The following is a 25,857-nucleotide window of genomic DNA, read 5'->3' as shown; positions in this document are numbered from 1 at the left end:
CCACAGAGCATCAAGTCGAGTGCAAGGAAGAATCGAAGCAGTCTCACACAAGATCAGGAGAAACGAACAAGAAAGGATACGAAATGCTTACCACACTCACATCCACCTATGTACCCATAGAAGAAGACACCAAGAACCAATCAAAGCCCCCAACACAAACAATCCCAATCCCAGAACCAATTCTGCGACATCGATATTCAGAAATCGCGAGCCCCTGAATTCTTGTCAAGAGTCCAACCCTGACACCGCCGTCAAATTCACCTCCCACCACTTTACATTATTCACTCCAGTCATGCATATCTTACCACCCATCTCGCCATTTCCTTCTTCTCCATTATCGGCGAAGAGCACATCGACAAAAGGATGGTGTAACTTGATCTTGTATCAGCTCTTACATCCTCCCCGTGTGCTAAATTCTGTCACTTCTAGCCATCTCCCACGGCCATGCCTAGGGTTATTCAGTCTGTAGAAATGCACAATGTTTTCAAGATCTCTCTAGTCGTCCGCAGAAAGGCGCTGAATATCACACGTCCCAGTGGAGGGCTGCACTGATCTTAAAAACAATGTGCATTTCTACAGGATGCGCGTGACAGAGTTTAGCACACGGGGAGGATGTATGCAGAACAACTTGAGTCGTGGAATATCGACGATATTCTGCAGCACGATTGTTGAGCGCAATCTTCAGTCTCTCAGCTACACTGTACTTCTTTGTTTTTGATCGCGGGGTTTGATCGAATACACGAATGATTGGGCAAGAATGAGCCTGACTTGGAGGTCGAAAGCATCGGAGTCGGTCGGTAGCTTTGTGCTATTGTTGGCTCTCGCGTTGAGGTCTGAGATGACTGATGATGTTGTAATGAAGAATAGCCCCGACGAGCAGTTTCTCGCTCCCAGACCACTGCCCATCTCGAAGGTGCTGCCGACATCTGCACTGAGAAAAGCGAAGTTGCCAGACGTGGCCTCAAGCGAAGAACAACGACGACAGCAAGAAGCACTTGAGTATGAAGTATGATAGCGGCATGGTTTGAAAAAAGATGAAAGTATGCATTATTAATGTCCAACGCTATACCGACAACATGCATCTAGACCACCTCTACAACTCCGTATGCAGTATCCAACTAAAATCTCGCCTCACATATGCCTCTTCCGTCTCGAAACCAGTTGTTGCAATGCACAATGATATTCGAACCAGAGCTACTTCCAGTGAGAGCGCGTTTAATCTCTGAATTCAGCATCAACGGCCTCGAAGCCGTCAAGGAAACCTTGGAACATCTGCACACCAAGACCGGGGTCTGATGTGCCAGTTGTGGCGCGGATGCTGTGCATGCTCAATTGAGGAATACCAGCGTCAATGGCACGCATACCAGTAGCGCAACTGAGCATAGGGCCGACGGTACCGCCTGATCTGGAGTCGTTTCTGATCTGGAAGACTTGAAGGGTAGCGTTGACCTTCTCAGCGCAGCGAGTGAAGATGGCAGTGGATACACCGTCAGTGGTCATGTGACCGTTGCTGTCTGCTGATACAACGACACCAACGTTCAGTTCAGGAGCATGGTTACCGAGGTATACGCTTTCGAAGTTGGGGTTGACAGCGTGAGTGACATCTGAAGACACGAGGAAAGAGTTTGCATATGTGCGGCCCATGAGATCAGAAGCAGGGTGTTGACCTGCGAGGCTACCGACTGCGCGCTCCATGACGATGGGCAGGAAGTTGCCGCGAGCACCTTGTCTCAAGCCACTGCCGATTTCCTCGTCGTCGAAGAGACCGACAATCTTGATGATGCCAGAGCCGGAAGTGCCGTTGCGGGCGCTCTGCTTCAATGCCTCGAGGGCGGCCCAACTGCAAAGCTTGTCATCGATACGGCCAGCGGTGATGAACTCCTTGTCGAGACCAGCGAGGGTGGCGGGTTGAATGTCGTACAGCTCGAGCTCCCAGTTGACGATGTTTGAGGCGTCACTGACACCAAGCTCTTTGGCGATAGCGCGAACAAGACGAGGAGGCTGAGTGGCGGCGAACGAGCCAGCCTTTGCTTGAGGCTCGATCTGGTTCTTTGCTGACGACTCGAGACCGATGATAGGAACGACCTGTGTCTCGAGGTTGAAGGGGCCGTTGGCAGGGGCACCAAAGTGAGGAGCCAGAGTAGGGATCTTAGCAATGGGCCAGCCGAGCTTGACGAGCTTTGTGACAATCTTGCTTCCTTCCTTGACCAGAACACGACCACCAATTGACAAGTCACGGTCCCACCAGGTAGGACCAAGACCACCGGCGTAGGGAGCAACACCGAGCTCGACGTAGCCAGCCTTGTTGGGGATCTTGCTAACAGGCTTCAGCTTGGCAGTCAGGGCGTCGACGTGTCCGGCGAGGACAGCAGCACCGTTGCCAGCCTTGTAGTCATCACCAACGACAAAGGCGATCAGACTGCTGCCGTTACGCTCGACGAAGTATTTGCCACCGGGCTCAATACGCCATGAATCTCTTTCGCTCAGCTTGGTAAAGCCATCGTGCTTGAGGTCTTGAGCCATACTGTCGACAGCGTGGAAGACGGTAGGGTTGTCGGTAAGGAAGTTGCAGAACGGCTTAGCGTAATCCTCGACGTTCTCGGACGTGGCCATGATGGGAGCGGCGGGAGTAGGCTGGAAGGATGATTGAGCGTGTTGAGTAGCAGACTGAAGCATGCTGTCCAGCTTCTGTTGTTCGATGCGTAGACATTGCTTGCTCTGCTCGTGCACCAACTCGAGTTGACGGAGGTATTCGGCGTATTCGGCTCTTTGGCGCTCGCGTTCCACGTTCTCCTTGAGATGCAGGGGGAAATCGAATGTCGGCGGCGGTGAGTTGATGTGGTTGTGGAAGGATTGTGTTGACGTCTTGCGGGAGAGTCCCTGCATGTTCTTGACCATGATGGCTGCTGCTTTGGTGTTGTTTCGAGGAGGTATTGTACGAAATGAAGATACGGGAATGTGGTGAATGAGAGAACAAGTGTACACTGGGTAGATATACAGCAGACGGCTCGGGTTATCAGCAGGTGATGAGATGAGTGTATGACTGTTCCAGTTGCCCCAGGCACCGCCCTCATGTCATTAGCCGGAGCTCGAGCTCGGACTTAACAACAACCAATCACCGCTCCATCGCATCCCGCCTGAAACGGCAGGTCCAAATGTGGAGAAGGTGCAAGCTCCGCTCCTTCGATCCTCCAGAACTTCGCAAGCATCATTTCGTCACCGTCAAGAATCAGAGTTTCGCAACTTCTCCCGTCTGACCATGACAGGGAACCAGGGACAGGAACAGGTTCTTGACCTGCAAACAAGGATGCTGGTCTGTCTCATCCTCCCAACATCTTTCTACATAGAAAAAGCGTCGTGTATCCAACATCATCTCTTTCCACCTTTCATCTTTCATACGTGACTGCCGACTTTTATTGCATCTTTATCCAGCTGCTTGATTGGGAAACTTCAATCCTATCTTGACCAGATAACCCCGACTAGTTATCGCAACCACACCGCCAAAGCAGATCCTCCACATACAACCAGATCACACACAATGTCTTCCTCCACCACCCCCGTCAAACAAGCCAAACCAGCCGCCCCTGCCGGTAGCGAAAAGGATCCAGTCCGCATGATCGAGAAACTAGAGACCAAAACCAAAGCCGTGTACGTCTAACCAAAACCCCACCATCTGTCAAAACCGTTTTACGGCTACTGCTGCTTTCATCAAAGACTTTGATTGAACATGCTCAGCTGACCGTGTGATGATAAACAGCAACGCAAACAACATCGCCAGAGTAGCAAACAGCCAACTAACCAACGCCGACGAAAAACTGCACCCACTGCTCAGTCTCAAGAATGGAAGAACACTAGAGAAATTCCCCGATACATCAAAGGCGTTGGCGAAATTGAGTGGTGAGTTGATTTCTTACCCTCCATATCTGATTTCGATTTTCAGGTTGCTGATTGTGTTGGTGTTTGACAGTCACTGTGGTTGATGCTATGCTGAGTGCGCTGGAAGCTGATCGTACGGGCAATGAGATGGAAAAGAGGGAGAAGTTGCGATTGCAGATTGGGTTGAAGCCTAATCCTGCTTAAGATATGATCGTTCATGGCCTTTTGCGATGTGTTGATGATCGATAATTAGACATGTGGTATGAAAGCTCATAGTACAGAATAAGCAAATTCCGCAAAGAGACATGTCACCAACCGTGCAGAAGATCAAGAAACGAATGCGAGAAAACGAACGAAAGTATAGGAAAAACGAGATATGTTCTGATTGCAAAAAGTCCATCAATCTGTACCACCATCGCCTTTGTTTTCCCAAAGTTGTTCATGCAACGCATCCCAGATGTATAAACGCCGCTATGCAAAAGGAAATACGAAATAGAAGAGAGAGACCCGTGTTTCTTGATCGCGTCAATTGTTTAAGTGAGATAGAATGGATTACTCGTCGTCGAGTTCCTCAGCACCATGTCTGTGTCAATGTTAGCTGGTCTGTACAGGAATCTGGAGATCATGAAACTCACCCAAGCAAGTTCTTAATGTTGTGCATCTCGTAGTGCTTCTTCCTCATGTTCTCAAACTTCTCATGCTTCTCCCTTTCTTCCTGGGGAATGTTCTCGGGAGTCTCGCCATGTCTTGCGCCGTCGATGTCCATTTGATCGGGGTCAACCATGACTCTCTTCTCAGAATCACTGGGTCTGCGCTCGAGCGTATCCTGCTCAGGCTCTCCAAGGTCGAGATCGGGAATGTCGACCTCACGGGGCTTCTTCTTGCTAGGTCCATCTCCTTCAAGCACCTTTGCTTTGTCAAGCTCATCGACCATGAGGTCGTCAGGGTTGATGGCTGAACTCTCCTCGTCCTCGTCGGGGTCATAGCGGCCGACGTAGGGAGTCTTGGGCTCGTCAATCTTCATCTTGCCGCCCATCTGACTCTCGTTCAGGAAAAGGTTGCCCTCGTCCCATTTCAGTCTCGGTGACATGTGATCTCCTTGTTGGCTTCCATCGACAGCTGATTGGCGACGCGAAATGCTGCCACGAGGATTCGAAGAGTTGCGACGACCGCCGGCATTGATCTCTGTGTTCATTTGGACAACCTCTTTCTCGGACATTTCGCGGTTCATGGCGGGGCGGTCAGGGTGGCTGGGAGTGTTGCTCTGAATGGTGGCATGTGTGTTTGTGGGCGACGGGGGATCGTGAGAAGGGTGCTCGCCCATGTACGAGCTGTTGTTTTTCAGAATGCCTGCGACGCGACTTAGTTTACTGTACAGTAAGCATAGGAAAGATAGCAGCATACCCTTGGGCCTCTTAGGAGCCTCGGGTGAAGAGCCAGTGGTGTTCATGGTTGCGGTCGATCTGTTATGCAGGTGCAGGTGCAGAAGGTAGCTTCAATGCGGGATGGCGGTGGCACGAAGTCTTGATATAATCGGCGGAAGTTTTGCAAGCTTGGGAGGCAGCAATCAAAGGCGTTTTGTTTATCGAATGGGAAAGACGACAAGTCGAAAGTCAGAATGTGTGACGCAGATGGGGAATACGGTTATCTGAGTGCTCCGCTAGATCATGAGGCGCACCACCAAAGAAACCAAAGTGCAGGTGGGGGGTTGGCCAACGTCATGCCGATCAGAAAGCTCGGCTTCGGCCCACGCCAGCGCCCGTCACGCTGTAAACAAATGCACCAAGCACCTTCGCCATGTCTCGAATCACATGCTGACAAGTCAGGTAGCTACAGCATATACTCCTCACGCGCCGTCCGTCCTCCCGTCTGCTTTAGCCAGCTATACAGCATCAGCTTATCTGCACCCGGCCGTATTCGGTCCAGCTCGCTTGCAAAGCCGTTGCCCGCCTGAAATCCTGATTCCTCGCAAACATGCAACCTTTACAAATGATCAAGTACAGACCGAGGTTTCAGTATATAGAATGCACACATCGTAGATTGATGCCCAAGCATTCTTCAAGAAGATCATGGAGCCAAGCGTTTGACGCTGATGCGAGCTTGTTCTTCTTATGAACAACGACCGTTGATATCTGGCGTGCCCCCATTCAGCGCATCACCTAGAAAGGACGAAAGCTATCACGGAATGATTCCTCTCAGCTTGCTGCCTGTCCCTCTACAGTCGCGCGCTCGATTCGAAGAAGAACAAGTTTCTTCCTTGTTGCCCATCTGCTCGCACATAACCGCTCTTGCCGATGGGCTCCTCAGTCCTGCTCGCTAGCCGCTTCAACGTCGCCGCATCTCCATGATTAGCAACAAACCTGTGATTGGAGCTCTTCAGTCTGCCTACAACATGGCCGAGCACAGGCTCGTTCTTGCGGTCAAAATCGACTGTGTACGTCTGGAGATAATCAGCGTGTGAAATCGTCAAAATGGCAGTGAGGGTAATTACCTCGATGATGGCTTCACCCTCTGCAGACTCCTCTGTTTCGGGAACCAAGTCGTTGCTGAGCATCGATGGGAGAGGGTTGCGTGCAGGATAAGGTCGATTTTCTGCACGTAGTCGAGAAGACAGGCAGATGACATGCTGATATGTCAAGACGCCGCCGTTGGCAAGCACGAGGCCATTCGTTCCATTTCCCGCACGCAGCTTTCTCGCCATGATTGTGATTGCCTGAAAGACGGTGTCAGCTATTTTGAGGACCGTTGAGACCACGGCCGGCACTCACATGCATAGAGTAGTTGTTGCCTGCTCCGCCGAAGCTTGTCAGACCGCCTAGCAGAGTAATAGGCTTCTCAGGCTTTAAGATGTCCAATCCAAGATGCAGACAGGCGAGCTTGGGCACAATGGGGAAGCAGCTGTAGAAGTCATAGATGTCAATGTCAGCTTTGCTGAGCCCACAAGCCTCCAGGCCAGCGTCCAAGGTACGACTGATTGCAGGACTAGAGTGGAAGTTCGGTCGTTCCCAGAAGTTGTCACTGTCTTGTGTACCTGCTCCTCCAAGCACATAGACCCATCTCTCTTGAGCAATGCCTAGCTCGCGAGCATATCTGACTGATGTCAGAATCACCGCTCCTGCTAGGTTGATCGTATTGAACGCATTCATCAGCAGAGGGTCTGCTGAATGTCAGCTATGCAAAGGCTAGCACATAAGTGATCATACAAGGAAAGCAAATCATGCGATTTCGACTAGAAACACGTCCAATGGTCTCTTCTGTTTCGGCGGTGCGAGGGAAGCTCCATGCAAGTGGTGTCCTGTTGGCAACTTGGGCAAATTCGGCGTACAGTTTTGCACTTTCGGCGTTGTTGTCTTCCAAGGACTGTCCTCTTAGAGCACGTAGACCGTTCTCGAAAAGTGGATATACTTGGATAGGAGCGCCAATCTTGTGTTTCGCTCCTACCCCTCTGGCCATCTCGTCCATCGAAGGCGCAAACACTTGAGTGACGGGTGTGTCGACAGGAGTCCAGTTCGGTGGAGGCATAACTCCTGCTTTTGCACAAGCGGCCAGAGATGCCAAAGCTTCGCCTCCAGTCACTGCTGCCAGCTTGGTCTCACCACTTGCAACTCTGCGGGCGGCTTCATCCACCAGTTTAGCAGGTTGATTACCGGCATGGGGTGAACAGTAGCTATGCTTGGGGGTTGAGCCCAGTCTTTCAGCAAGCAGACCAGGTAGATCTGGGTACGGCCACGTCCAGGTACGAACAACATCTATGCTATCGATCTGTGTCTTCAACTTGGTGATGACATCCGAAGTTAGACCAGTGTCCTGTAGAGCAATTGTGATGGCATCGAGCATCAGTTCAGCAGGCTCTGCGGCGTGATGGACTCCTAGATTGCGGTTGATGATGTCGCCAACGCCGACAAGGATCGGTGTCTCAGCCATGTTTGGTAGCTTGCGTATTACCTGAAGAAGGGTGTCTAGTTGTTAAGGCGCTCTTGGGCAGAACTTGAGTGATGTCGTGCTAGGTGGGTTGACTACGAATCGAGTGGCAGTACCGGTAACATGAAGCGATTAATAGCAGAAAGAAGCATCAGAATATCGAAAAAGATGCTATGAAGAATAATACAGAGAAGACATTCAGATTGTTCGTCGAAAGAGCGGAGAAGGTGAGATGCCGAGGTCTGAAGCTTGGAGGATGATCAAGATGAGAGGCAGAGTGCCTCAGCAGTCCGGACGGATATACAGCATAGAAATCCGAGAACCCGAGCAGGATGTACTATTTTTCAACTCCTCAATACTTCAAGCAGTCGTGCTGGCTCTGCTTGGGAATACGGCGGTAGTACGCCTGCTGCTTAGATCGCAAGGCCAGGACACACGCTTCTTGGAGTCTGAAAGACGACCCTTTTATGCTATCGCAGGCTGTTTTTGACAAGTACTGTCTGTTGAACCGATATTGAGTAGAACAAGACGTAAGTCGAGAGAAGATAACTTGGCCAGTATCGGAATATGGAGAGTCGTCGAAGCTCTCGGGGGTGAGTTGCGGAACGGAAGCCTCGACAATGAACGGCAAATTCCGAGGTGGGCGGCATCGCGGTCATGGATAGTGTTAGGAAAAAAGTGGTGGAACAATTGGACATTAATCGCACCAACAGATTCCACGATGATGATGCCGAGTAGAGGACTGGCGGGCGCTGTCCGTCAAGGCGCCCGTCTCAATCGCAGATTTGTACGTCGCACACGTCCAAGATGGTATGGAAGATGTGGACTTACACGAGTTAGATGTCAACTCCCGCAAGACCTCTGGCTGCACTCAACGCCCGCTCGACAGGCCGTATCTTCCAGGGATCCGTCATTTCACTCGCCGCACATGCTCGTCTTGCCTCGACATCAGCACCTGCTGCCACTCCCGCCGTGTCTGCCGCCACGAACGCTCCTCCTCCCACATCTGCCACCGATGCGCTCGCGACCGACAGCAACCCCTTCGACATTAGTGGAGCTACCGACTTCGCCAACATACCCGAGAGGCTCGGATTCTTGAAGGAACTCGGTTTGGACTACGGCTGGGGACCTACATCCATCATCGAATGGTCATTGGAACACGTCCATGTCTTGTCTGGTATGCCTTGGTGGGGCTCTATCGCCGCGACCGCATTCCTCTACCGTCTGGCTCTGGTTCCCATGTTTATGAAGGCAAGCGAGAACGGCGCAAAGATGCGCGCTATGCAGCCTATCACGAAGCCTATGAACGACAAGATGATGGATGCCATGAGAAACGGCGACAGAATGACTGCCATGCAAATGCGCCAGGAGATGATGCAGATCAACAAGGCTTCCGGTGTCAGCACTTTCGGCATGCTGGTGCCCAGTATCGTTCAGGGTGTCTTTGGTTTCTGCGCTTTCCGTCTGTTGCGTGCCATGGCCAACCTTCCCGTGCCCGGTCTCGAGACTGGCGGTTTCCTCTGGATCGCCGATTTGACCCAGACCGACCCATACTTCCTCCTCCCTGCTGTCATGGGTGGTACTTTGCATATGGTTCTCCGCATGGGTGGTGAGACTGGTGCCCCCATGTCCGATGCCATGAAGCCCTTCCTGCTCTACATCTTCCCCGGTATCGTTTTCATTACCACCGCCTGGCTTCCTGCTGCCCTCAACGTCTGGCTCTGCACTACTGGTATCATGGGTGTGACTCAAGTCCACCTTTTCAAACATGCTGAGGTGCGTCGCTTCTTCGGTTTGACCCCAATGGTCACTCCGGAGCAGGCGAAGCGTGATGCGATCGCCGCCGGACTCGTCAAAGAAGAGGTCAAGACCATTGATGTCAAGGCAAAGTCATACCCCGCAGACCAGAGACCTGTTTACCAAGCACCAAATGTCAAGTTCGCTGCTCCCTCTACACCTTCCAATCAGAACGCTACTTCTACTTCTGCTGGTGCTGCTGTTCAGGCTTCTCAAAGCCCGTTCGATAGCGTCAAGGGTAAAGGCTTTGGATTGTTCAACAAGGCTGGCGAACAGTGGGACACCATGAAGAAGGGTGCCCAGGATGCAGTAATGAAGGCTCGTGGGTCAGCATCTGGTCCCAAGAGCAAGACGCGCTCCGCCGAGTTCATGAAGGCCGCCGAAGACTACGAGCGCAAATGGCAAAAGTTCAACAAGAAGTAAGTCGTTCAACTGTACATATATGGCGAAACTCTCAGCACTTTTATGGCGCAATATTGGACATGGGAAAGGGTATGATGGTGTTTTTATACTGTAAAATTGTAAAATAGGACTTCGATTCAAATATTCACTTGGCTGCGTGCTGAATGTAAAAGTTGTGCATTCGCATAATATCTGCATAAACTCCACATACCTATGGTTTGCATGTGATACTGCATTGCGTCACCGACGTGTACATGCGCAAACGCGTTCTCGTACCTGTCATTGTCCTCACTCTCACTTGATTACTTCTGACTTGCTAGACCTGGAATGCTACTCTCTCGTCGTGCTGGCAGATTGTAACACGCACGAAAAAGCGCGTTCATCATGTCGTTCAGCATCGCAAATACCACAACGGTGGTGTCCTCGACCATCTTGCGCATGGCCGCTTATGTCTTCCTACGCTGGGTTCGCTTACCGTAATGCTTGGTCCTCTTGGATGTTCGCTAATCAATTTCCAGATTCCTGGCCATGTTGGTAGCACTGCATCTCACTCAATTGCAATCACTAATCAGTCCCTCAGCACGCTCCTCCAGTTGTTCTGACAGCCTTCGCCATCTACGCTACATCGTTCTTCTACCAATTCACTCACACAAGCCCATACAGAGTCGTGTCTGATGAGCTTGACATCATTACCAGAGATACCATCGATCGCGATGACAGCGATGATGAATTGCTCGTCGATTCCGAGACAGACGAGCCGCTTCAGGAAATTGATGTCCAGGAGACAATCGTCCTTGAGGAGAAGGATCCCAAAATCCTGCAAAGCCTCGTGACAGGTCTTCCCAGCCCCAGCTCTCTGTTCTGGTCTATCGTGACTTTTCTTACCAATGCTGCTCTTCTGGCCATGGTGGCCGACATGGTCTACCGTGCCCCGCTCTTCCATCCTTCGCACAACCTCTCGTTCGTCCGCGTTGGCCACGTCTCTGAACACGGTGCAAAGCTTCTGGTCAGAGAACCTCGTACTTCTGAACACCCTCTACGTTTGAGTTACAGATATGCGGGCGAGTCACCCGATGATGGCACCCGTGATCATGATGCTAGCTGGAAACACCCTCAAAATGCCATCAACGTTGACGAGAGCACCGATTACACTGGAATCTTTCAACTGACAGGACTCCGACCTGATACTACTTACCAGTACACTGCCTCAAACAACCATACCGGTTTCTTCGTCACAGCACCCCGAGTTGGACGCACCGCTCCTCGTAACAACGATGTCTTCACCTTCTTGCACTCTTCCTGCATCAAGCCCAGGTTCCCATACAGCCCTTTCTACCACCCACTGGATATCCCAGGCTTCAAGCACCTGGCCAGCCTCTTGCCATCGCTGAAGGCTCAGTTTATGATCTTCATGGGCGACTTCATTTACGCCGACGTGCCCAAGCGTTTCGGTACTGATGCTGAATCATACCGCAGAGAATACCGTCAGGTCTACTCTTCGCCCCAATGGGAGTCTGTAAGCTCAGAGGCCAAGCTGCCCTGGATTCACGTCTTGGACGACCACGAGATTGCCAACGACTGGGACAAAAACACAACTGGTGTCTACGAAGCTGCCGTCGATCCATGGCACCACTACCAAGCCGCCGTCAATCCCGACCCAGTTCGTGCCGGCGCTACATACTTCAGGTTCGACCAAGGACCTGCATCGTTCTTCATGATCGACACCCGTCGTTATCGCCAGCCATTCGACGGTACGGATGGCTCCTACAACAGCACCCAAGCTGAGACCGGTTACAAGAAGAGTATGCTTGGAGATCAGCAGCTTAGAGATCTGCTTGATTGGCTTGCGGCTCCTGTGCCCAGCGGTGTCAGATGGAAGGTCGTGATCACAAGCATTCCTTTCACCAAGAACTGGCGCTTTGGAAGCGAAGACACCTGGGGCGGATACCTGGGTGAGAGACAGATCATTTTGGAAGCCATGTGGGATGTTGGTCTTCGTGGTGGCGTTGGTGTTGTTGTCCTCAGTGGTGACAGACACGAGTTCGCTGCCACTTCGTTCCCTCCACCTACTGAAGGCAAGGTCACTGGACTTGATACTATGAGTGGCAAGTTGAGCACCAAGAACTGGCCTGTCAGTGCGACAGTTCATGAGTTCAGTGTCAGTCCTCTGAGCATGTTCTATCTCCCTGTTCGCACCTACAAGCAGACCGACAATGACGACGTGTGTGTTAAGTGAGTATTACAGCGAGCAGCTTCATTAGTTCTCCTTTACTGATTCATTCTAGGTACATGCCCGACGGAAACTCGAAGTTCGGCGCTCTGAGTATCAGCACCCCACCTACCTCCGACCAGTCCGAATTGAAGTACCGCCTCTTCATTGACGGCAAAGAGGCATGGAGCCACAAGATCCTGACTCCACCCATGACTCACGGCAGTGGCCGCGGTAAGGACGCGCTATGGGGCTGATTGAAAGAATGCGACATATGATGATGAGAATGAAATACTGTGCCTTTGCTGTTCTCAAACGCGGCTTATGAATGAATGGTTTCCGCGTTGCAATTTTTGTTTCGATCGTTATAAGTTCTATCGATAATACGCAACGACAACAAAATCGAGCTTTTGCAAAGCTTCTTACGTGTGTACATAAGAATCTCGTGTGTGCGTTCATTGAGATTGTTCAATCATCGTCCTGACGTGAAAGAGGACAGGGTGACTTTCGCTTGGAGTTGCCCTGTTGAAGTTCCGGCCAAAAGCCTCGGCTTTTGCTCGACCGAACTTCCCAACCTCCTCTCCTTCCCAGCTTTGCACTTCTCCAGACCAAGATGTCGCAGCCAATTGATATCACTTTGACCAGAGCGCTGCCAAAGGTAGAGCTGCATGCACATCTGACTGGTAGTATCAGTAGAGAATGTCTACACCAAATATGGCTGCAGAAGAAAACGAAAGACCCTGCCTTTGAGATGGACGATCCTATGACCGCTATACCGAAAGCTGCAGATGGTAGTATCGATGTTTTTAGGTAAGTTAATGAAGGAGTACGGTATGCTTTAGGTACGAAGACCGCCAGAATCAACAATATCACAGCTTTTTCCCAATTTTCGACAAGTATATTTACGCTCTGGTCTCGGATGAAAAGAGTATACGATTTGCGACTACTGCTGTACTGCAAGACTTTCAGGACGATGGAGTACGGTATCTGGAACTCCGGACCACACCTCGAGCGATTCCGGCTGTTGGTATCAATGAAGAGGATTATGTCGCTATCGTCTTACAAGCCATGAGCGATTACGCTTTGTCAAACGAAAGACTGCATGCAAAACTCATACTTTCAATCGACCGCAAGAATACGCTTGGGGAGGCCTTCAAGGTCGTACATCTGGCGCTCAAATATCGCCACCTCGGTATCGTAGGCATCGACCTCTGTGGCAATCCGGCTCGCAGGCCCATCTCGCATCTGCAAGCTGCTTTCGCCGAAGCTCATGCCCAGGGTCTACCTATCACATTGCACTTTGCAGAGATCGCACAAACCGACTCCCACGAGCTGGAAGAAATGCTATCATGGAACCCTCAACGTCTCGGTCATGTCATTCACGTACCTGAGGAACTACGAGCCACCATCAGAGAGAAAAAGCTCGGCCTCGAATTATGCCTCAGCTGCAATGTCCTTACCGGCTTGAGTGAAGGTGGCTTCGCGGCTCATCATTTTGGCGAGTGGTGGCGTGCTGGTGTACCTGTTGCGCTGTCTACAGACGATGTCGGTATCTTTGAGGCGTCTTTGAGTGGTGAGTATTTGCTTGCTGCTCGCCACTTTGGTCTTGGTAGAGAGCAGCTTTTGGAGCTGAGCAAGGGTGCGGTGGATACGATTTTTGGAGGGCAGGAGGAAAAAGAAAGGATGTTGGGGTTGATTGAAGAGTTCTGGCCCCGAGCGTGACTCGAGCGAGTTGTGTGCGTGTTACATACATATGTGGGACAAACTCTACCCACGAAGAGGTCGGAAGTGAAGGCAATATCCTTGACCATTATTTCGGTAGCAATCGCTGAGTGTTCACAAAGTGATCGACTACTCGTTTCAATGGTTCACTCGACGCCTGGAGCTTTCGTTGGCTTTTGGGACAATCACTACTTAGAATCTATGTCACTCAACAACCAACTTTCACAATACCGTCTCCAACACGTTGATCTCTACTGGCTCATTTTAATAGTCCCTCATCAACCCACCTGCTAGTTTCTTTCTCCCCAGCATAAAAAAGTCTTGGACCGCGACAGTTGACCATTGAACTGCATCTCCACCGCGAGCGACTCATTTGTTCCTCAACCATCAATCATCCTCACGGAAACCATGGCGGACTACGACAAGAACATCTGGAAGGCCTCCAGAGTTGTGTAAGACCTAGTCTACTGTCACTCTGTATTTCACCAAGCTAATGTATCGCAGCCAAATCACTGTCGACAACCATGAGATCGCCACCTTGAGATCCACACGCAAGAGCGAGCCTCAATCGTTTCTCTTCAATCTCGCTCTACTCTGCTACTACTCGACGTACTTCAAGACATTGATGACTGGACCTTTCAAGGAGAGCCAGGACCGCAAGACAGAGTTCCTGGTCGACGCTTCGCAATAGTCTCTTCGCCTGTTCTATGGCTGGCTCGCCACTGGACGCATATTCATGGAATTCCACGCCGAAGTCATTTGCGAATTGTTCGTCTTCGCCGACTTCATTGGCTGCCTTGCTCTGCAGCGCGCCATTCTTACCTGCTTGCCACAAATATCGAAAGGCCTTCATGGAGGCATCTACATCATCGACTATCAAACCCTCTCGGACTGCAAAATCGTGGACGAGCACCGAACTTCTGCTTTCTACAGATACATCCTGGACACCTATGTCTTTCACTGGGACCACGAGATGGACGACGACCTCGAGGATCCTACCCTGCTTCATTCAGCGTTCTTGCACGACAGATTGAAGTCAATGTCAAAGCATCGCCAGATGATCGGCAGGGGTGTCGGAGTTGGAGATTGTCCCTGCTGCAGCAATGTCTGCAAATACCATTCGCATCCGAACGACGAAGAGCGCTTGGCTACATGCGGGTCGAAGGCAGAAGATCTAGCTCTCAAGTTCTGGGAAAAGGACGCCGATGATGTCTGTGATCAGGACGAGCAAATCAACGGCGCCCAGGACATCGCCCATGAGGAACAAGCCTTGGATGTTGAGATGGAGGGAGGCATTACTGGAGCTAGCAACCAAGACACTGAGAGCAAAGAGGTTGAGATCCAGGGCGGCGAGGAGAAGAGCGACAGCAACCTTGACCAAGAGATGGATCTCGCTGGCAGCAAGCGCAAGGCCCTCGATGAGGACGAGGATGGCTCGGCAAAGAAGTTGAAGCAGGAAAGCGGAATTTGAGTCGTGGGAAGACATTCACTGTGCTCACATTTGGGTTGCTTTCCGAACTCACCCCGTTCCAAGAGAGACGATATCTCACGACAGCACACTTTGTACCACGTTGGAAGTTACGAAGCTCGGTCTGCGGCTCCATTACAGAGCACAAGGCCTGATACCTCGACGATTGCCAAAGAAGATTGCTCATCAGCAAGAGACACTTGGAAGTTGGAATTGGAGCATGCATTGAGAAAGGAGCATTCGAGAGATGGGGGAATCCACAAGCACACAGAAACAGCGTGCTTCTTCCTTCAAGCTTTAATTTTGACACGGCATCACTGCTTCAACGAACATAACCACAACTCAGTCCTTGACCGTGACACAGTGAACTACCACATCGTAATCCAAACCAAGGCAACGATCCTCACAGATCAGAATAACCCCTTAACCATCCAGCAAACACGCCAATAGTCCCTCTCACTTCTCCAATCAAGCTATATATACACTCCTGAAACGGCAATCTTCAAGCCGCAATGCGGTCCATTCGTTCGATTGTATCCGGGGCCCAGCTCAGCTGTGGCGCATCCTTAGTCCGATGGTTGGGCGACCCCCCCCCCCCCCCCACGTACCCCTCGGCCACCACCCCACGGAGCCACCTACTCTGCCCCCGCGCTACACACACCACCTCCGGACCCACGGGACCTCCCCCCCCAATTTTTTCTTTGGGTGAGGTTGATGTTTGAGGTTGTGGGTTCGATTCTGTTCGTGATCGGGTTTTTTTTCTTTTTGCACTTTTGGGTTGGGTGGGTTTGTTGTGGGTGTTTGTATGAGGGGACGATGCGGGTCTTTCGTCTTGAAGTGTTGAACGTTTCTGTTGTTCTGGTGCATCACATTTTCTCAAATTCAACAGAGAGACTATCTGATGCAAGCGTTCTTGATCCACCACTAGGCAATCTACCTTATACAAGGTCTAGCCAGTGTCTTCGTACTAATGTAGTCATCACGAGTTTGAGGAGGAGCGGATAGCTGGTGAGTGACTTCGGCATGAGAGCTCGAATAAAGCTGATAAATGTGGATACCTTGTGGTATTATTGGTGGTGACTTTGACGAAGAAGAGTTGACGGCTGATGCAGAGCGGTAGTAAAGTCAGCAAGAGGTGGCCCAGAAAGGAAATCACGATAGACCTGTATGTTGGCGGCAAAGCCTTATCAAAACGGAAGAGGAACGACCCATCATCTGATGGCTGGACGAGTTGAAATGGAGTGAAGCTCGATGAAAAGCCGCTGCTCGACTTGAACTGTCTTGGTGTCCTAGAAGATAGCCATCTGTTGCTGCAATGACCATCTAAGAGGCTCGTTTCCATCACGTGCCACAACAAAGACTGAAGAAGGCAGCTGAGAGTCGGTGCCTTCCCGAGAGTAAAGTTGTTACCGCAGCTTTACTTTGTGATCGATCTGCGCTTTGCTTTTTAGAACTTCACTCGAGCCAGTGAAAAATCAGCGAGGACTTCGACATTAGCTGCGCACACTAATTACAGATTCTTTCCCGCGACTCCTTCGGTCAACTCTCTTCCCATCATCAACACTTACGCATCACAACTCCCATGCGCCAAAATCGTCTGACCACCATGGGCGACCAATCGCTTGTAGCTGCAGCTACTTTGACAAACAACAACGACAAGAATTCCACAAAGCTCAAGGAAGAATGGAAGCGCAACGTTTGGAGAAGCAAGACCGCCAGGTACGTTATGATAGACCACCCAAGCCCGAGAGTTCGACTAACAAAGCCAGTCGTCTCATTGCTAGCGACAACCGCATGGTCATGCTCAAATCAAAGGAGAAGGTCAATCCAAGTACCTTCAACGTTCACCAAGCCTTGCTCAGTTTCTACTCGCCATACCACGACACACTTCTTAACGGGCCTTTTCTTGAGGGTATGAATCCTCCGACCGAGCCCTTCCTGGTCGAAGCTGGATCGGGTGTTCTGAAGCTATTTGTGACCTGGCTGTACAACGGCAGGGTCAACATGAGACATCCAGAATGCCTTTCTGATGTCGAGGTTGCCCACTGGTATCTTGGAGTGACGAAGTTATACATACTTGCCGACTCATTCAACTGTGTTGCGCTGGCTCGTCTGGTTGTGTCAAACTTCTTGAATCACGAGGATGAGCTCTACACCTTCCCCACCTGGAGCTGCATTGGACTGTTATCAGGCAGCTCCCTCGAGTCTTCTTCCTTGTATCGCTACTATCTAGCTGTCCTGGACGCACACTGGTGTGGTAGCCTGCGAGATGATGAGCATGAGGGACAGTATCAAGGAGATCCAAACGGCGAAGATCCCTTGCCATCAAACTTGGCCTACAGACTGTTGTTGAGGAAGCTCCAGAGAACACAGGATGGCCAGGAGGGAGATTGCCGCTGTTGTCACGACCGCTGCGAGTTCCATCGTCATGAAAGCGAGGAGGAGCGTGAAGCCAGTAAGTTTGCGTACAAGTTATCCCTACATCTGCTGACCATAATTTATAGCCTGTGGATCCCTGGATGATGAGACTGAAGACGACGGAGATGCGATATCGAACTTCGATAGCGAGGTAGACTCGGAATCTGAATCAGATTCGGACACTGATACCGCTTCGGAGGCCTTTTCTGCTTCGGAGGCCGATACTGCCTTGAAGCCCTTGACTGCTTCGGAGGCTAACGCCTCGATGATGAGAACTGGCGTGTCTTGCATTGGCGGTACTCGTTTCGAGTCCGATGGGAAGGGAGGGTTGAAGTTTGTGAACGGAGATCCTCTGTTCGAGAACTCCGACGACTCCGACTCAGACTCAGACTCGTCGACGGGGCCGTTGTCGGATGCTGACACAAGCGCCGAACCAACCACAAAGAAGCGAGTTCGCGAGAAGGGGGACAAAGCAGGAGCGAAGACAAAGCGCATCAAGGCAGTATGAGACACTACATAGTTGTTGGAAGGGTTGGAGAGTCAAGCGAATACTTCTTGACAGCGGTGTGAGAAGGGGCTGTCTCGCCTGCCTCCGAGAATTCTTAGTGATAGCTCAGCGGAAGAACTACAACACCGTCACTTCACTTACTTTCTCGCGTTCACTCGCCCAACCCGAGCCACTAGTACTTCATGACTACATAAATACAAGCTTGATTCTCACTTTGGATACCTTGTCGTCAGCTTTCTCTCCTTCCAGCTTTCTTCCACACTTGTCAACAGTACTTTCAACGCGAGTTCAGCACGTCGTTGCCTCTTTGACACGATGTCGGCTCAATCACCTTCCTCAGATGACAAGAAGTCTTCCAAGATCCATAAATTTGGGACGCATCTCGCATGGAAACAGAAGACAGCCACGTAAGTACACACTCATGAATGTGGTTGACACGAAACAAACTGACCAAAACAGCCGACTCATCGCCAGTGGCTCAACGATGATCGACCTCGCGTCCAAAGAGAAGAAATCAACTCGCGTCTTCCACGTCCACAAGGCTCTGCTGTGCTTCTACTCTCCATACCACGACAAATTGCTCAACGGATACTTTGTCGAAGGCACTATCCCATGTCAACAACCGATCGTTCAAGAAGTCAGAGCAGAAATCCTGAGGCTCTTCTTCACCTGGCTCTACTCAGGAAATGTGGACCTGACTCTGCCCAAATTGGATGGCTCCAACACCAGTTACTATTGGATGATTGTCACCAAATTCTACATCTTTGCGGACTCTATCAATTGCGTCGCATTGCAGCGCTCCATCATGACGTCCCAGCCAATGCATATCTCCAAAGAATGCAAGACTTTGCCTCCTCCTTCCGCCATCGAACTCCTTTCGGCAACTGCACTGGAGTCATCTCATCTGTACCAATACATGGTTGACTGTTACCAAAGCCACTGGGACGGCGTCTGGCAGGATGATGATCAGGCTGAAGATGAGATCGATGAGAAGGTAAAAATCGTCGTCTGGCAGGATGATGAACAGGCTGAACAAAAGATCGATGAGAAGGCAAAAAACGGCGATCCCTTACCTCCCAACTTCGCCTACCGCATCCTGGTCAGGGGACTTGCTGTGAAGAAAGAGCAGAAGCACGATGGCTGCCGCTGCTGTTACGACAGATGCTTCTACCATGGTCACAGCATCTGGGATTCTGAAGAGCGCGGAGCCAGTAAGTCGATCTCGAAGATGTAATATTATTGCATAGGTACTGACAGCTTGCCAGGATGCAACTCTCGCGAGGATGCACTCGAAGAAGATCAAGAAGAAGACCCAAGCGTCGATACAGATACCGAATTTGACACTGATACCGAGTACGATACTGAAACTGATTCTGTCACCGATGATGCTGAATCTAAATCTGTCACTGATTTTGATATCGACATGACTCATGACTTCGGCAGCGACTCGGAGAACGACGCTGATTTCGATGGCGATCCTGATCTCTCAGGCGATTCAGAGACCGTGATTGAGGAGAACGAGAAGAGGGTGAAGAAGAAGGAGAAGAAGAAGAGGGGGAAGAAGAACAAGGGAGCGACCGCTAACACCAAGCGCGTCAAGATCACTTGATAAAGAAGGCCAAAGGACAACATCCTGATGCCAAGGGTGATCACATTTGTACGAGCGCATCTCTCAATGAGTTGGCTCAATTTGAATTCTGAGCAAAGGTTGGTAAATTCAGTACAATCGCCTTGTTGGATCCTATATCCGGCTAAATGATAAACATGCCTCTGTCCTTAACCCTGAAGAAGTCCTGATCTGCAATGATTGTACCAAAAAGTTCTTCGCTCTCGCCCTGGGCCTTGAGCCTCGGCGTGTGTCGTGGTTTTTTGATCCCACGTGGTTGCCATACTTGTAACTTGAATCTGACTCATCTCATCAGAGCACTCTTGCAGGCGTCATTTGCGTCTGCTTCGACGAGCTTTCGTCACATACTGCAATTTTAACACCTTCCCAAAATTTCATATTGTCTTCTCCAGGGGATCAAAATATGTCTACGGTACTTCTCAGCTCGAAATCTGCTTCTGGTGATCAGCCACAGCCACAGCCGAAGGAAGAGTGGAAGCGACGAGTGTGGAATATCACAAAGATGGCGTAAGCACCATAGTCATCTAATAATCCTTGCCGTCGTTGTCCCTCTACTGACAAGTCGACAGAAATCTCGTCAGCGGTAGTACTGCAATGGTCATCCTGTTGGACGAAGATGAGCAGAATCCCTTCTCGGTGCACAAAGACCTTCTTTGCTTCTACTCGCCGTACCACGATAGACTTCTTAACGGTCCTTTCAAGGAAGCGGGTTCAACACGGATCAAGCTCCCTGTCACCAGCTTGGTTCTCAAGTTGTTCTCTACCTGGCTGTATACTGGTCAAATCATTACGCCTTCCACGCAGGATGCTTGCAGCGTCAACAACCCTGAGAGAAGGATTCAATACGACCGGCATCACACAAAACTCGTCGATCTGTACATCTTTGCAGACTCCCTGAACTGCATTGCTCTGGAGCGCGCTGCCTTTGTGCAACTCTACAAGCTGGTCAGATTGGCCAAGGGGCCAATGCAGATCTTCAAGCTTGTGGACAATGGCCTGGAGCACTCTGGCCTGTACAAATACTGGGTCGACTACTGGGCCGCACACTACGACTCCATGATTCACCGGATTCTTGTTGATCCGTTGCCGTCGACCTTTGCACACCACCTGTTGTTGAGAAAGTGTGAGCTCGACCTCAATCCTAAGACAAAAGGTAACGAGTGTCGGTGCTGCGAAAATCCATGCAACTACCATATGCATGAAAGTATAGAGGAACGCAAGGCTAGTGAGTAAATCCAGCCTCGAATCAGTCGCGATGAAAAGTGTATCAGAGTAACGCGGTTATTAGCTTGCGGAACCTGGCGGTTGAACGCTGACCATGTTTTCGGCAACACATGTACAGATCGTAATCATAACCGTCAACATGAAGAGGAAAGCGAATGACAGGACCAAAACGACGCACGAGACATGCTCTTGCCGCTTTATGTCTAGAGTATGATCTGGCAAACGTTACTCAGAAGCAGATATCAACCCACTCACGGGCGCGGGAAAGCAAGCAAGTGAGTACAAGGGGGGTGACCTCAAAACCGAGAGAGAGGCTGGAAGATATGTGGTGCTTCTTCCATCAATGATAGTTTCTAGCAGTTCTCTTCTTATTGCTCTAGAAACCTTAATACAATTGAGCATTCAGCGCCGTCTGAGAGACGCACGCTGTTCCCTGAGCCAAAGCACCAGTCCAGCGTGACACATTCTCTTCTTCACCAGATCTACAACGCTCCTTGTACAAATCAGATTTGTCACTCCCTGTCAATCAAGGGGCTTTGGTCTACTTGGTTGGCGCCGACACTCGACAAACGACCGGACCACAGTTCAACTCTTCGCATTGGCGAATACTTAGTTGGACTGGAATAAGAGAATGCGGGTGTGGCCGTGTTTCTTCCCACTATGGAGGTGGTTTCTTTTGCTTTTTGGGGATTGACAATGTCTTTCAAGCTCTTGCAGATTCTCTCGTCAATGTTTTTGGTTGATGGCATGTCTTGTAAGTTGTGGAGGTATGTCATCCTCTCTACACCTCTCAGGATTTTTGTTCTATCTCGCTCCCTCGGCTTTTTGATTGTCGCTTCATCTTATGTTCGCACAAATAGAAACGCGTTTTTGGAACTTGCCCATTTCAGGAAGCAGCACAGGCTGTAGCAACAATCAGTAGACTTATATAACTCACTGGCTTTACGCTCCTCTTCACTCTCGTGTAAGTGATAGTAACAGGCATCGTAGCAACAACGACATTCCTCCGCATCTCGCTGCTTCTCCGTTTCAATTCCACACTTCCTGACCAGAACGTGCATGGCGAAGTCACCTGGTGGATGCATCTCTGCATATGACTCTTCGGGAGACCAGTGATAGGCCCAACCGTCCGCGACCAACTTGTAGAGCCCAGTCCGATCTAGAGATGCATCTACGAGCCTCTCAATATCCTTCCCACTGGCCGTTTCGCTACAATGCAATAGGCTATCTCGAGCAAAGGTGATAGTGTTACGTTCTAAAGCGACATTGTTTGAGAAATTGGCGAAGATATAGAGATCCACTATTTCTTGGAGATCTATGAATGTGATGGCAGTCCCGTCCCAGTCGTTGCCGTCGTAGATCATAGCTTTGCTGTTGTACACCGTATCTCAAAGCACGATGCAGTAAAGTTGACATCGACGAGATGATGTATCGAGACAGATAGTCGAGCGCGGCTGTTCACGGTTGTTGGCTCAAAGCACGCTCGTTTGTCCCGGCGAGTTGCGTGTCGAAAGCGGTGTGTCGTGTTGTCTCGACTTCGGCAGCCAAAAGCTGAAACACAACTCCGTTTGCGCACCCCCGCTTCATCAACATATTTTCTGCGCAACCACTTTCAAAGTTGTTGTTTGCGCCTTCTTTGATCAACATCATCTTACGCGCCTTCTTTACTCGATTTCGTTGTTTGTACCTTCCCTACATCACCTGTCATGTCTGCGCCGCGTGGCTGGGACAGCCACATATGGACTGACCAGACTACCATGTTAGTACTCGATTCCATGAACTTTTTTACACATGGCTGACACAGATACAGGCGCCTGATGCGCGCTAACCAGCAACAAATCGAGATCAGATCGAACGAGCGCATGCCCTTGTCGCTAGGAGTCCCGCATGCAGTTCTTCACTTCTACTGCCCGCAGACTCCTGCTCTCATTGGCCAACCTGTCATTCTCGAAACCAGTCGTGCAGTCCTGCAGCTATTTTTTTACTGGCTGTACAGAGGAACGGTCGACACGACTAACTGGCATGATGTGACCGAGCTTTACTTCTTGGGACATGCGCTCAAGTCGATTGCGTTGATGCGCTCTGCCATCACCGAGATGCAAAAGATCTGCAGAGATGACGCGAATGATGACACTGAACTCTTCCACTATGGCCACATCAGTGTCATCGACGACATGGTCAGCACCTCCTCAGGCTTATTCCATTACATTGAAGACACCTACTTCAACCATTGGCGCCCTTCAGACGACGAAGATGTAAATGACAACCCTCGCGAGCATCAGAAGACCAATCTCTTCTTCAAGAAGCTATTCGAGCGCTCATTCAAGGAACAGAGGGAAGGTGCCAATTGCTCTTGTTGCCACGACTATTGCAAGTACCATGACCACGAAAGTGAAGCTGAACGTCTAGCAAGTAAGTACCCTCTACTCCAGGCTCCATGAAAGGGCACGATGTTTTCCCAAGGCTGTGTGTGTCCAGAGAGAGCCATGTATCACTGTGCTCTCTGTGGAACGACTCTCGGCTCGATCAACTTCGTGCCTTTTGATGATGTGCTACAGTCAAGCACTTGGCTTCCGGGATCACAAGTGCTGACCCATTGATTTTCAGCATGCGGTCGTGACACTGCTCTTGCATCGACAAGCAAGCACCAAGAGAGCACCACGCCTATCTCGAAGCCGGCCCAAGCACAGCGCAGAGCTCGCAAGAGCAGATCCAGCGGCCATGGATTGATTGCGAACCAAGACTTCAGCTCGATGGACGAGGACGACCTTCCGCTGCGTGTAGTGAGAGCTTCAGCTCCGCGTGCTGGCACGCCGAAGAGGAACAAGCCCTCAGCTGAAACATGGCTCAAGGTCAGAAGCCACGCACCAGTCGATTATCCAGCCGACTATCACGCTAAATTGACCTCGCTACCTCTTGTCAACGCCATCAAAGTCCGAAACTGGCTGGAGACTGGTCTGGAAGCGGAAGGTGTTCAGCAACTTCAAGAGCCGGATCGAGTCATTGCGGCTGCCATGAGCTGGACTGCTGAGGAGTACGCCCAGACCAAGTGTATCTTCTTCGAACAATATGCGACCGCGATGCAGCCCGGCATGCAGAGACACACCATGGAGCACTGGCGCAATACTTTGAAGTTCGGAGGAAATAAGCCGAAAGAAAGAGCAGAAAGGCTGTTGGCCATGTGGGAGTCCTTGGGCTGGTTGAGAGAGCAACACTACAACAGCACCGATGCTAGCCAAGACCCGCGCACTCCGATGAACGCCACTCACCATGACGAAGACTTGCTCATGACAGACTTGTCGCACAACGCAGGCTCGTTCATAAACACTTGGTCGGAAGAGGAGATAGAAGCCATGATCGAAATCATGGAAGGCATTAGCGCAGACTCGTCTCTCGCGAAGCTTGACTTCCGTCATCAAACTGCGATAGCCAGCGAGCGACTGAAGGCTCAGCATGAGTATGAACGAACCCCAAAAGCTATAAATCACCAATGGCACAGACAACAGTCGAGACGTGGAGCGGCTAGGAAAGCCCGCTCTTGGACAGAACGCGAGGACAAAGCTTTGATCGACATCCTGGGCGGTCTTGAGCATACTGAAGTTGCGAAGACGAAAAAGCGCTTCGATGTGTGCAGTCAACGACTTCTCGCTGACCATAACATCGTCCGTACCACAGCAGCATGCATGGCGCGTTCTCAGAGGCTAGCTCATCCGTCGCAAGTCACAGCGAATAGCGACGTGGGCGAAGACCCTACCAGTGACAAGCCGCACGACGATCGCATCCCCGCCAACAATGACAACCACGACCATAGTGCCGGCAATAAAGCTCCGCCGTTGTGGACTCCTGAAGAGGATCGTTTCATGCTGGCATCGATGAAGGAATTCGATGCCGATCCTGCTCTGGTTCCGTGGAGTACCGAGAAGAAGGTCGCGGCGTGCATTCAGCGCTTGAAAGATGAATTTGGGACCGACCGCACCAGCAACGCCGTCAAGGTTCGATACTACCGCAAGCTTCGTCGCGAGAAGGAGGAAAGAGCCAAGGTGCAGGAGCAGGCTGAGGTTGAAGCTGAGTCGGAGTCAAAGCAAGACCCTACCGCTACTGGTTCCTTTGCTAGCCCTCCCCAGCCATCAATCGCCGGCAAATCGCTGGACGCTGTGATCAACAGAAAGAGAGAGTCGGATGCCGATGAGGACGGTGAGGAGCTCCAAGTTTCCAAGCCTTTGAGTCGTGCAAAGCGCACCCGAGTGACCAAGACGGCTAGGTCGAGACTCATCGAAGAGTTGTTCGGAGACGAAGAATAAGGAGAACCGTTCGTGTCCAGAAGGAGGTATGTTGATTTCATTGAGAAATTCACGAGAGGTGTCGCCATTGTACCATAGCAGGGGTGTGTTTCACTGGATTCGAGTAGCTAGCTTTGATACAATTGCATTGTAATTTTACTCCAGACATGTGGAAACCGCGACTCGGTCTTTCATGCTCTCAGTGGGCATTGTTGTCAAGCTTGAAAGCACTGTGCCTTCCGACAAGCAATTAGCAAGCTTTGTTGAGCGATCAAAATTTTGGCCGTGACGACAGGGACGTGGTGGCCGACTCAGACCTCCGGTGAGCAAACTGTTTGCAAGCAAGGGCCCCGATAATCAACCTTTCCCTATTTCTTTGAGCTGCTTCATCAACAAACGTCCATG

At 50.7% G+C, this 25,857-nt stretch overlaps 13 protein-coding genes across 13 annotated transcripts; 10 read left to right on the top strand and 3 right to left on the bottom strand.

Annotated features, from left to right (window-relative positions):
- Nucleotides 1-1,215: 1,215 nt before the first annotated feature.
- Nucleotides 1,216-2,613, bottom strand: M438DRAFT_270026 (peptidase M18, aminopeptidase I; the record flags this gene model as incomplete). The annotated part of the gene is made up of 1 exon (XM_029900358.1): nucleotides 1,216-2,613. The coding sequence occupies one exon, from the start codon at nucleotides 2,611-2,613 to the stop codon at nucleotides 1,216-1,218; it is 1,398 nt and encodes a 465-aa protein (XP_029762910.1).
- A 755-nt stretch (nucleotides 2,614-3,368) lies between these two features.
- On the top strand, nucleotides 3,369-4,171 carry M438DRAFT_363873 (uncharacterized protein). The gene is made up of 3 exons (XM_029907683.1): nucleotides 3,369-3,648; nucleotides 3,758-3,897; nucleotides 3,968-4,171. Exons 1-3 carry the CDS (start codon nucleotides 3,539-3,541, stop codon nucleotides 4,078-4,080), a joined length of 363 nt encoding a protein of 120 aa, XP_029762909.1. The 5' UTR covers nucleotides 3,369-3,538; the 3' UTR covers nucleotides 4,081-4,171.
- Nucleotides 4,172-4,241: 70 nt separating this feature from the next.
- On the bottom strand, nucleotides 4,242-5,437 carry M438DRAFT_344131 (uncharacterized protein). Its single transcript, XM_029905140.1, has 3 exons — nucleotides 5,281-5,437; nucleotides 4,512-5,226; nucleotides 4,242-4,459 (listed from the first exon to the last, which is right to left on the bottom strand). Exons 1-3 carry the CDS (start codon nucleotides 5,324-5,326, stop codon nucleotides 4,429-4,431), a joined length of 792 nt encoding a protein of 263 aa, XP_029762908.1. The 5' UTR covers nucleotides 5,327-5,437; the 3' UTR covers nucleotides 4,242-4,428.
- Nucleotides 5,438-6,091: 654 nt separating this feature from the next.
- On the bottom strand, nucleotides 6,092-7,800 carry M438DRAFT_269099 (uncharacterized protein; the record flags this gene model as incomplete). Its single annotated transcript, XM_029900307.1, has 4 exons — nucleotides 6,092-6,316; nucleotides 6,368-6,589; nucleotides 6,645-7,033; nucleotides 7,080-7,800. 4 exons carry the CDS (start codon nucleotides 7,798-7,800, stop codon nucleotides 6,092-6,094), a joined length of 1,557 nt encoding a protein of 518 aa, XP_029762907.1.
- A 713-nt stretch (nucleotides 7,801-8,513) lies between these two features.
- On the top strand, nucleotides 8,514-10,087 carry M438DRAFT_293470 (uncharacterized protein). Its single transcript, XM_029901820.1, has 2 exons — nucleotides 8,514-8,584; nucleotides 8,638-10,087. Exons 1-2 carry the CDS (start codon nucleotides 8,519-8,521, stop codon nucleotides 10,015-10,017), a joined length of 1,446 nt encoding a protein of 481 aa, XP_029762906.1. The 5' UTR covers nucleotides 8,514-8,518; the 3' UTR covers nucleotides 10,018-10,087.
- Nucleotides 10,088-10,380: 293 nt separating this feature from the next.
- Nucleotides 10,381-12,462, top strand: M438DRAFT_373240 (Metallo-dependent phosphatase; the record flags this gene model as incomplete). The annotated part of the gene is made up of 3 exons (XM_029908406.1): nucleotides 10,381-10,461; nucleotides 10,577-12,228; nucleotides 12,282-12,462. 3 exons carry the CDS (start codon nucleotides 10,381-10,383, stop codon nucleotides 12,460-12,462), a joined length of 1,914 nt encoding a protein of 637 aa, XP_029762905.1.
- A 331-nt stretch (nucleotides 12,463-12,793) lies between these two features.
- On the top strand, nucleotides 12,794-14,162 carry M438DRAFT_363868 (Metallo-dependent hydrolase). The gene is made up of 2 exons (XM_029907682.1): nucleotides 12,794-13,015; nucleotides 13,081-14,162. Exons 1-2 carry the CDS (start codon nucleotides 12,819-12,821, stop codon nucleotides 13,925-13,927), a joined length of 1,044 nt encoding a protein of 347 aa, XP_029762904.1. The 5' UTR covers nucleotides 12,794-12,818; the 3' UTR covers nucleotides 13,928-14,162.
- Nucleotides 14,163-14,335: 173 nt separating this feature from the next.
- On the top strand, nucleotides 14,336-14,618 carry M438DRAFT_333606 (uncharacterized protein; the record flags this gene model as incomplete). The annotated part of the gene is made up of 2 exons (XM_029903627.1): nucleotides 14,336-14,379; nucleotides 14,432-14,618. 2 exons carry the CDS (start codon nucleotides 14,336-14,338, stop codon nucleotides 14,616-14,618), a joined length of 231 nt encoding a protein of 76 aa, XP_029762903.1.
- Nucleotides 14,619-14,663: 45 nt separating this feature from the next.
- On the top strand, nucleotides 14,664-15,398 carry M438DRAFT_353816 (uncharacterized protein; the record flags this gene model as incomplete). The annotated part of the gene is made up of 1 exon (XM_029906907.1): nucleotides 14,664-15,398. The coding sequence occupies one exon, from the start codon at nucleotides 14,664-14,666 to the stop codon at nucleotides 15,396-15,398; it is 735 nt and encodes a 244-aa protein (XP_029762902.1).
- A 1,603-nt stretch (nucleotides 15,399-17,001) lies between these two features.
- Nucleotides 17,002-18,321, top strand: M438DRAFT_333604 (uncharacterized protein; the record flags this gene model as incomplete). The annotated part of the gene is made up of 3 exons (XM_029903626.1): nucleotides 17,002-17,114; nucleotides 17,165-17,850; nucleotides 17,900-18,321. The coding sequence occupies 3 exons, from the start codon at nucleotides 17,002-17,004 to the stop codon at nucleotides 18,319-18,321; spliced, it is 1,221 nt and encodes a 406-aa protein (XP_029762901.1).
- Nucleotides 18,322-18,636: 315 nt separating this feature from the next.
- M438DRAFT_333603 (uncharacterized protein) lies at nucleotides 18,637-19,930 on the top strand (the record flags this gene model as incomplete). The annotated part of the gene is made up of 3 exons (XM_029903625.1): nucleotides 18,637-18,728; nucleotides 18,781-19,532; nucleotides 19,587-19,930. The coding sequence occupies 3 exons, from the start codon at nucleotides 18,637-18,639 to the stop codon at nucleotides 19,928-19,930; spliced, it is 1,188 nt and encodes a 395-aa protein (XP_029762900.1).
- A 654-nt stretch (nucleotides 19,931-20,584) lies between these two features.
- Nucleotides 20,585-20,887, top strand: M438DRAFT_247163 (uncharacterized protein; the record flags this gene model as incomplete). The annotated part of the gene is made up of 1 exon (XM_029899600.1): nucleotides 20,585-20,887. A coding segment is annotated over one exon (303 nt), but the record flags the coding sequence as incomplete, so codon positions are not given.
- Nucleotides 20,888-22,878: 1,991 nt separating this feature from the next.
- On the top strand, nucleotides 22,879-25,473 carry M438DRAFT_353813 (uncharacterized protein; the record flags this gene model as incomplete). Its single annotated transcript, XM_029906906.1, has 3 exons — nucleotides 22,879-22,931; nucleotides 22,983-23,584; nucleotides 23,780-25,473. 3 exons carry the CDS (start codon nucleotides 22,879-22,881, stop codon nucleotides 25,471-25,473), a joined length of 2,349 nt encoding a protein of 782 aa, XP_029762898.1.
- Between the last annotated feature and the right edge of the window lie 384 nt (nucleotides 25,474-25,857).

Source organism: Aureobasidium pullulans (genome assembly GCF_000721785.1).
Source record: "Aureobasidium pullulans EXF-150 unplaced genomic scaffold scaffold_5, whole genome shotgun sequence".
Taxonomy (NCBI): Eukaryota; Fungi; Ascomycota; class Dothideomycetes; order Dothideales; family Saccotheciaceae; genus Aureobasidium; species Aureobasidium pullulans.
The sequence above is the reverse complement of the archived record's forward strand: the minus strand, read 5'-3'. Positions and strand labels throughout refer to the sequence as shown.

Bases quoted from the DNA above. Each gene is read 5' to 3' on its own strand.
- M438DRAFT_293470 (XM_029901820.1), top strand. From the start codon at position 8,519: ATGATGATGCCGAGTAGAGGACTGGCGGGCGCTGTCCGTCAAGGCGCC. The intron at 8,585-8,637 runs GTACGTCGCACA...TACACGAGTTAG, and splicing joins CCCGTCTCAATCGCAGATTT to ATGTCAACTCCCGCAAGACC.
- M438DRAFT_344131 (XM_029905140.1), bottom strand. From the start codon at position 5,326: ATGAACACCACTGGCTCTTCACCCGAGGCTCCTAAGAGGCCCAAGG. The intron at 5,227-5,280 runs GTATGCTGCTAT...GTCGCGTCGCAG, and splicing joins GGCTCCTAAGAGGCCCAAGG to GCATTCTGAAAAACAACAGC. The intron at 4,460-4,511 runs GTGAGTTTCATG...ACATTGACACAG, and splicing joins AACATTAAGAACTTGCTTGG to ACATGGTGCTGAGGAACTCG.
- M438DRAFT_363873 (XM_029907683.1), top strand. From the start codon at position 3,539: ATGTCTTCCTCCACCACCCCCGTCAAACAAGCCAAACCAGCCGCCCCT. The intron at 3,649-3,757 runs GTACGTCTAACC...GATGATAAACAG, and splicing joins GAGACCAAAACCAAAGCCGT to CAACGCAAACAACATCGCCA. The intron at 3,898-3,967 runs GTGAGTTGATTT...GGTGTTTGACAG, and splicing joins GGCGTTGGCGAAATTGAGTG to TCACTGTGGTTGATGCTATG.
- M438DRAFT_363868 (XM_029907682.1), top strand. From the start codon at position 12,819: ATGTCGCAGCCAATTGATATCACTTTGACCAGAGCGCTGCCAAAGGTA. The intron at 13,016-13,080 runs GTAAGTTAATGA...ACAATATCACAG, and splicing joins GGTAGTATCGATGTTTTTAG to CTTTTTCCCAATTTTCGACA.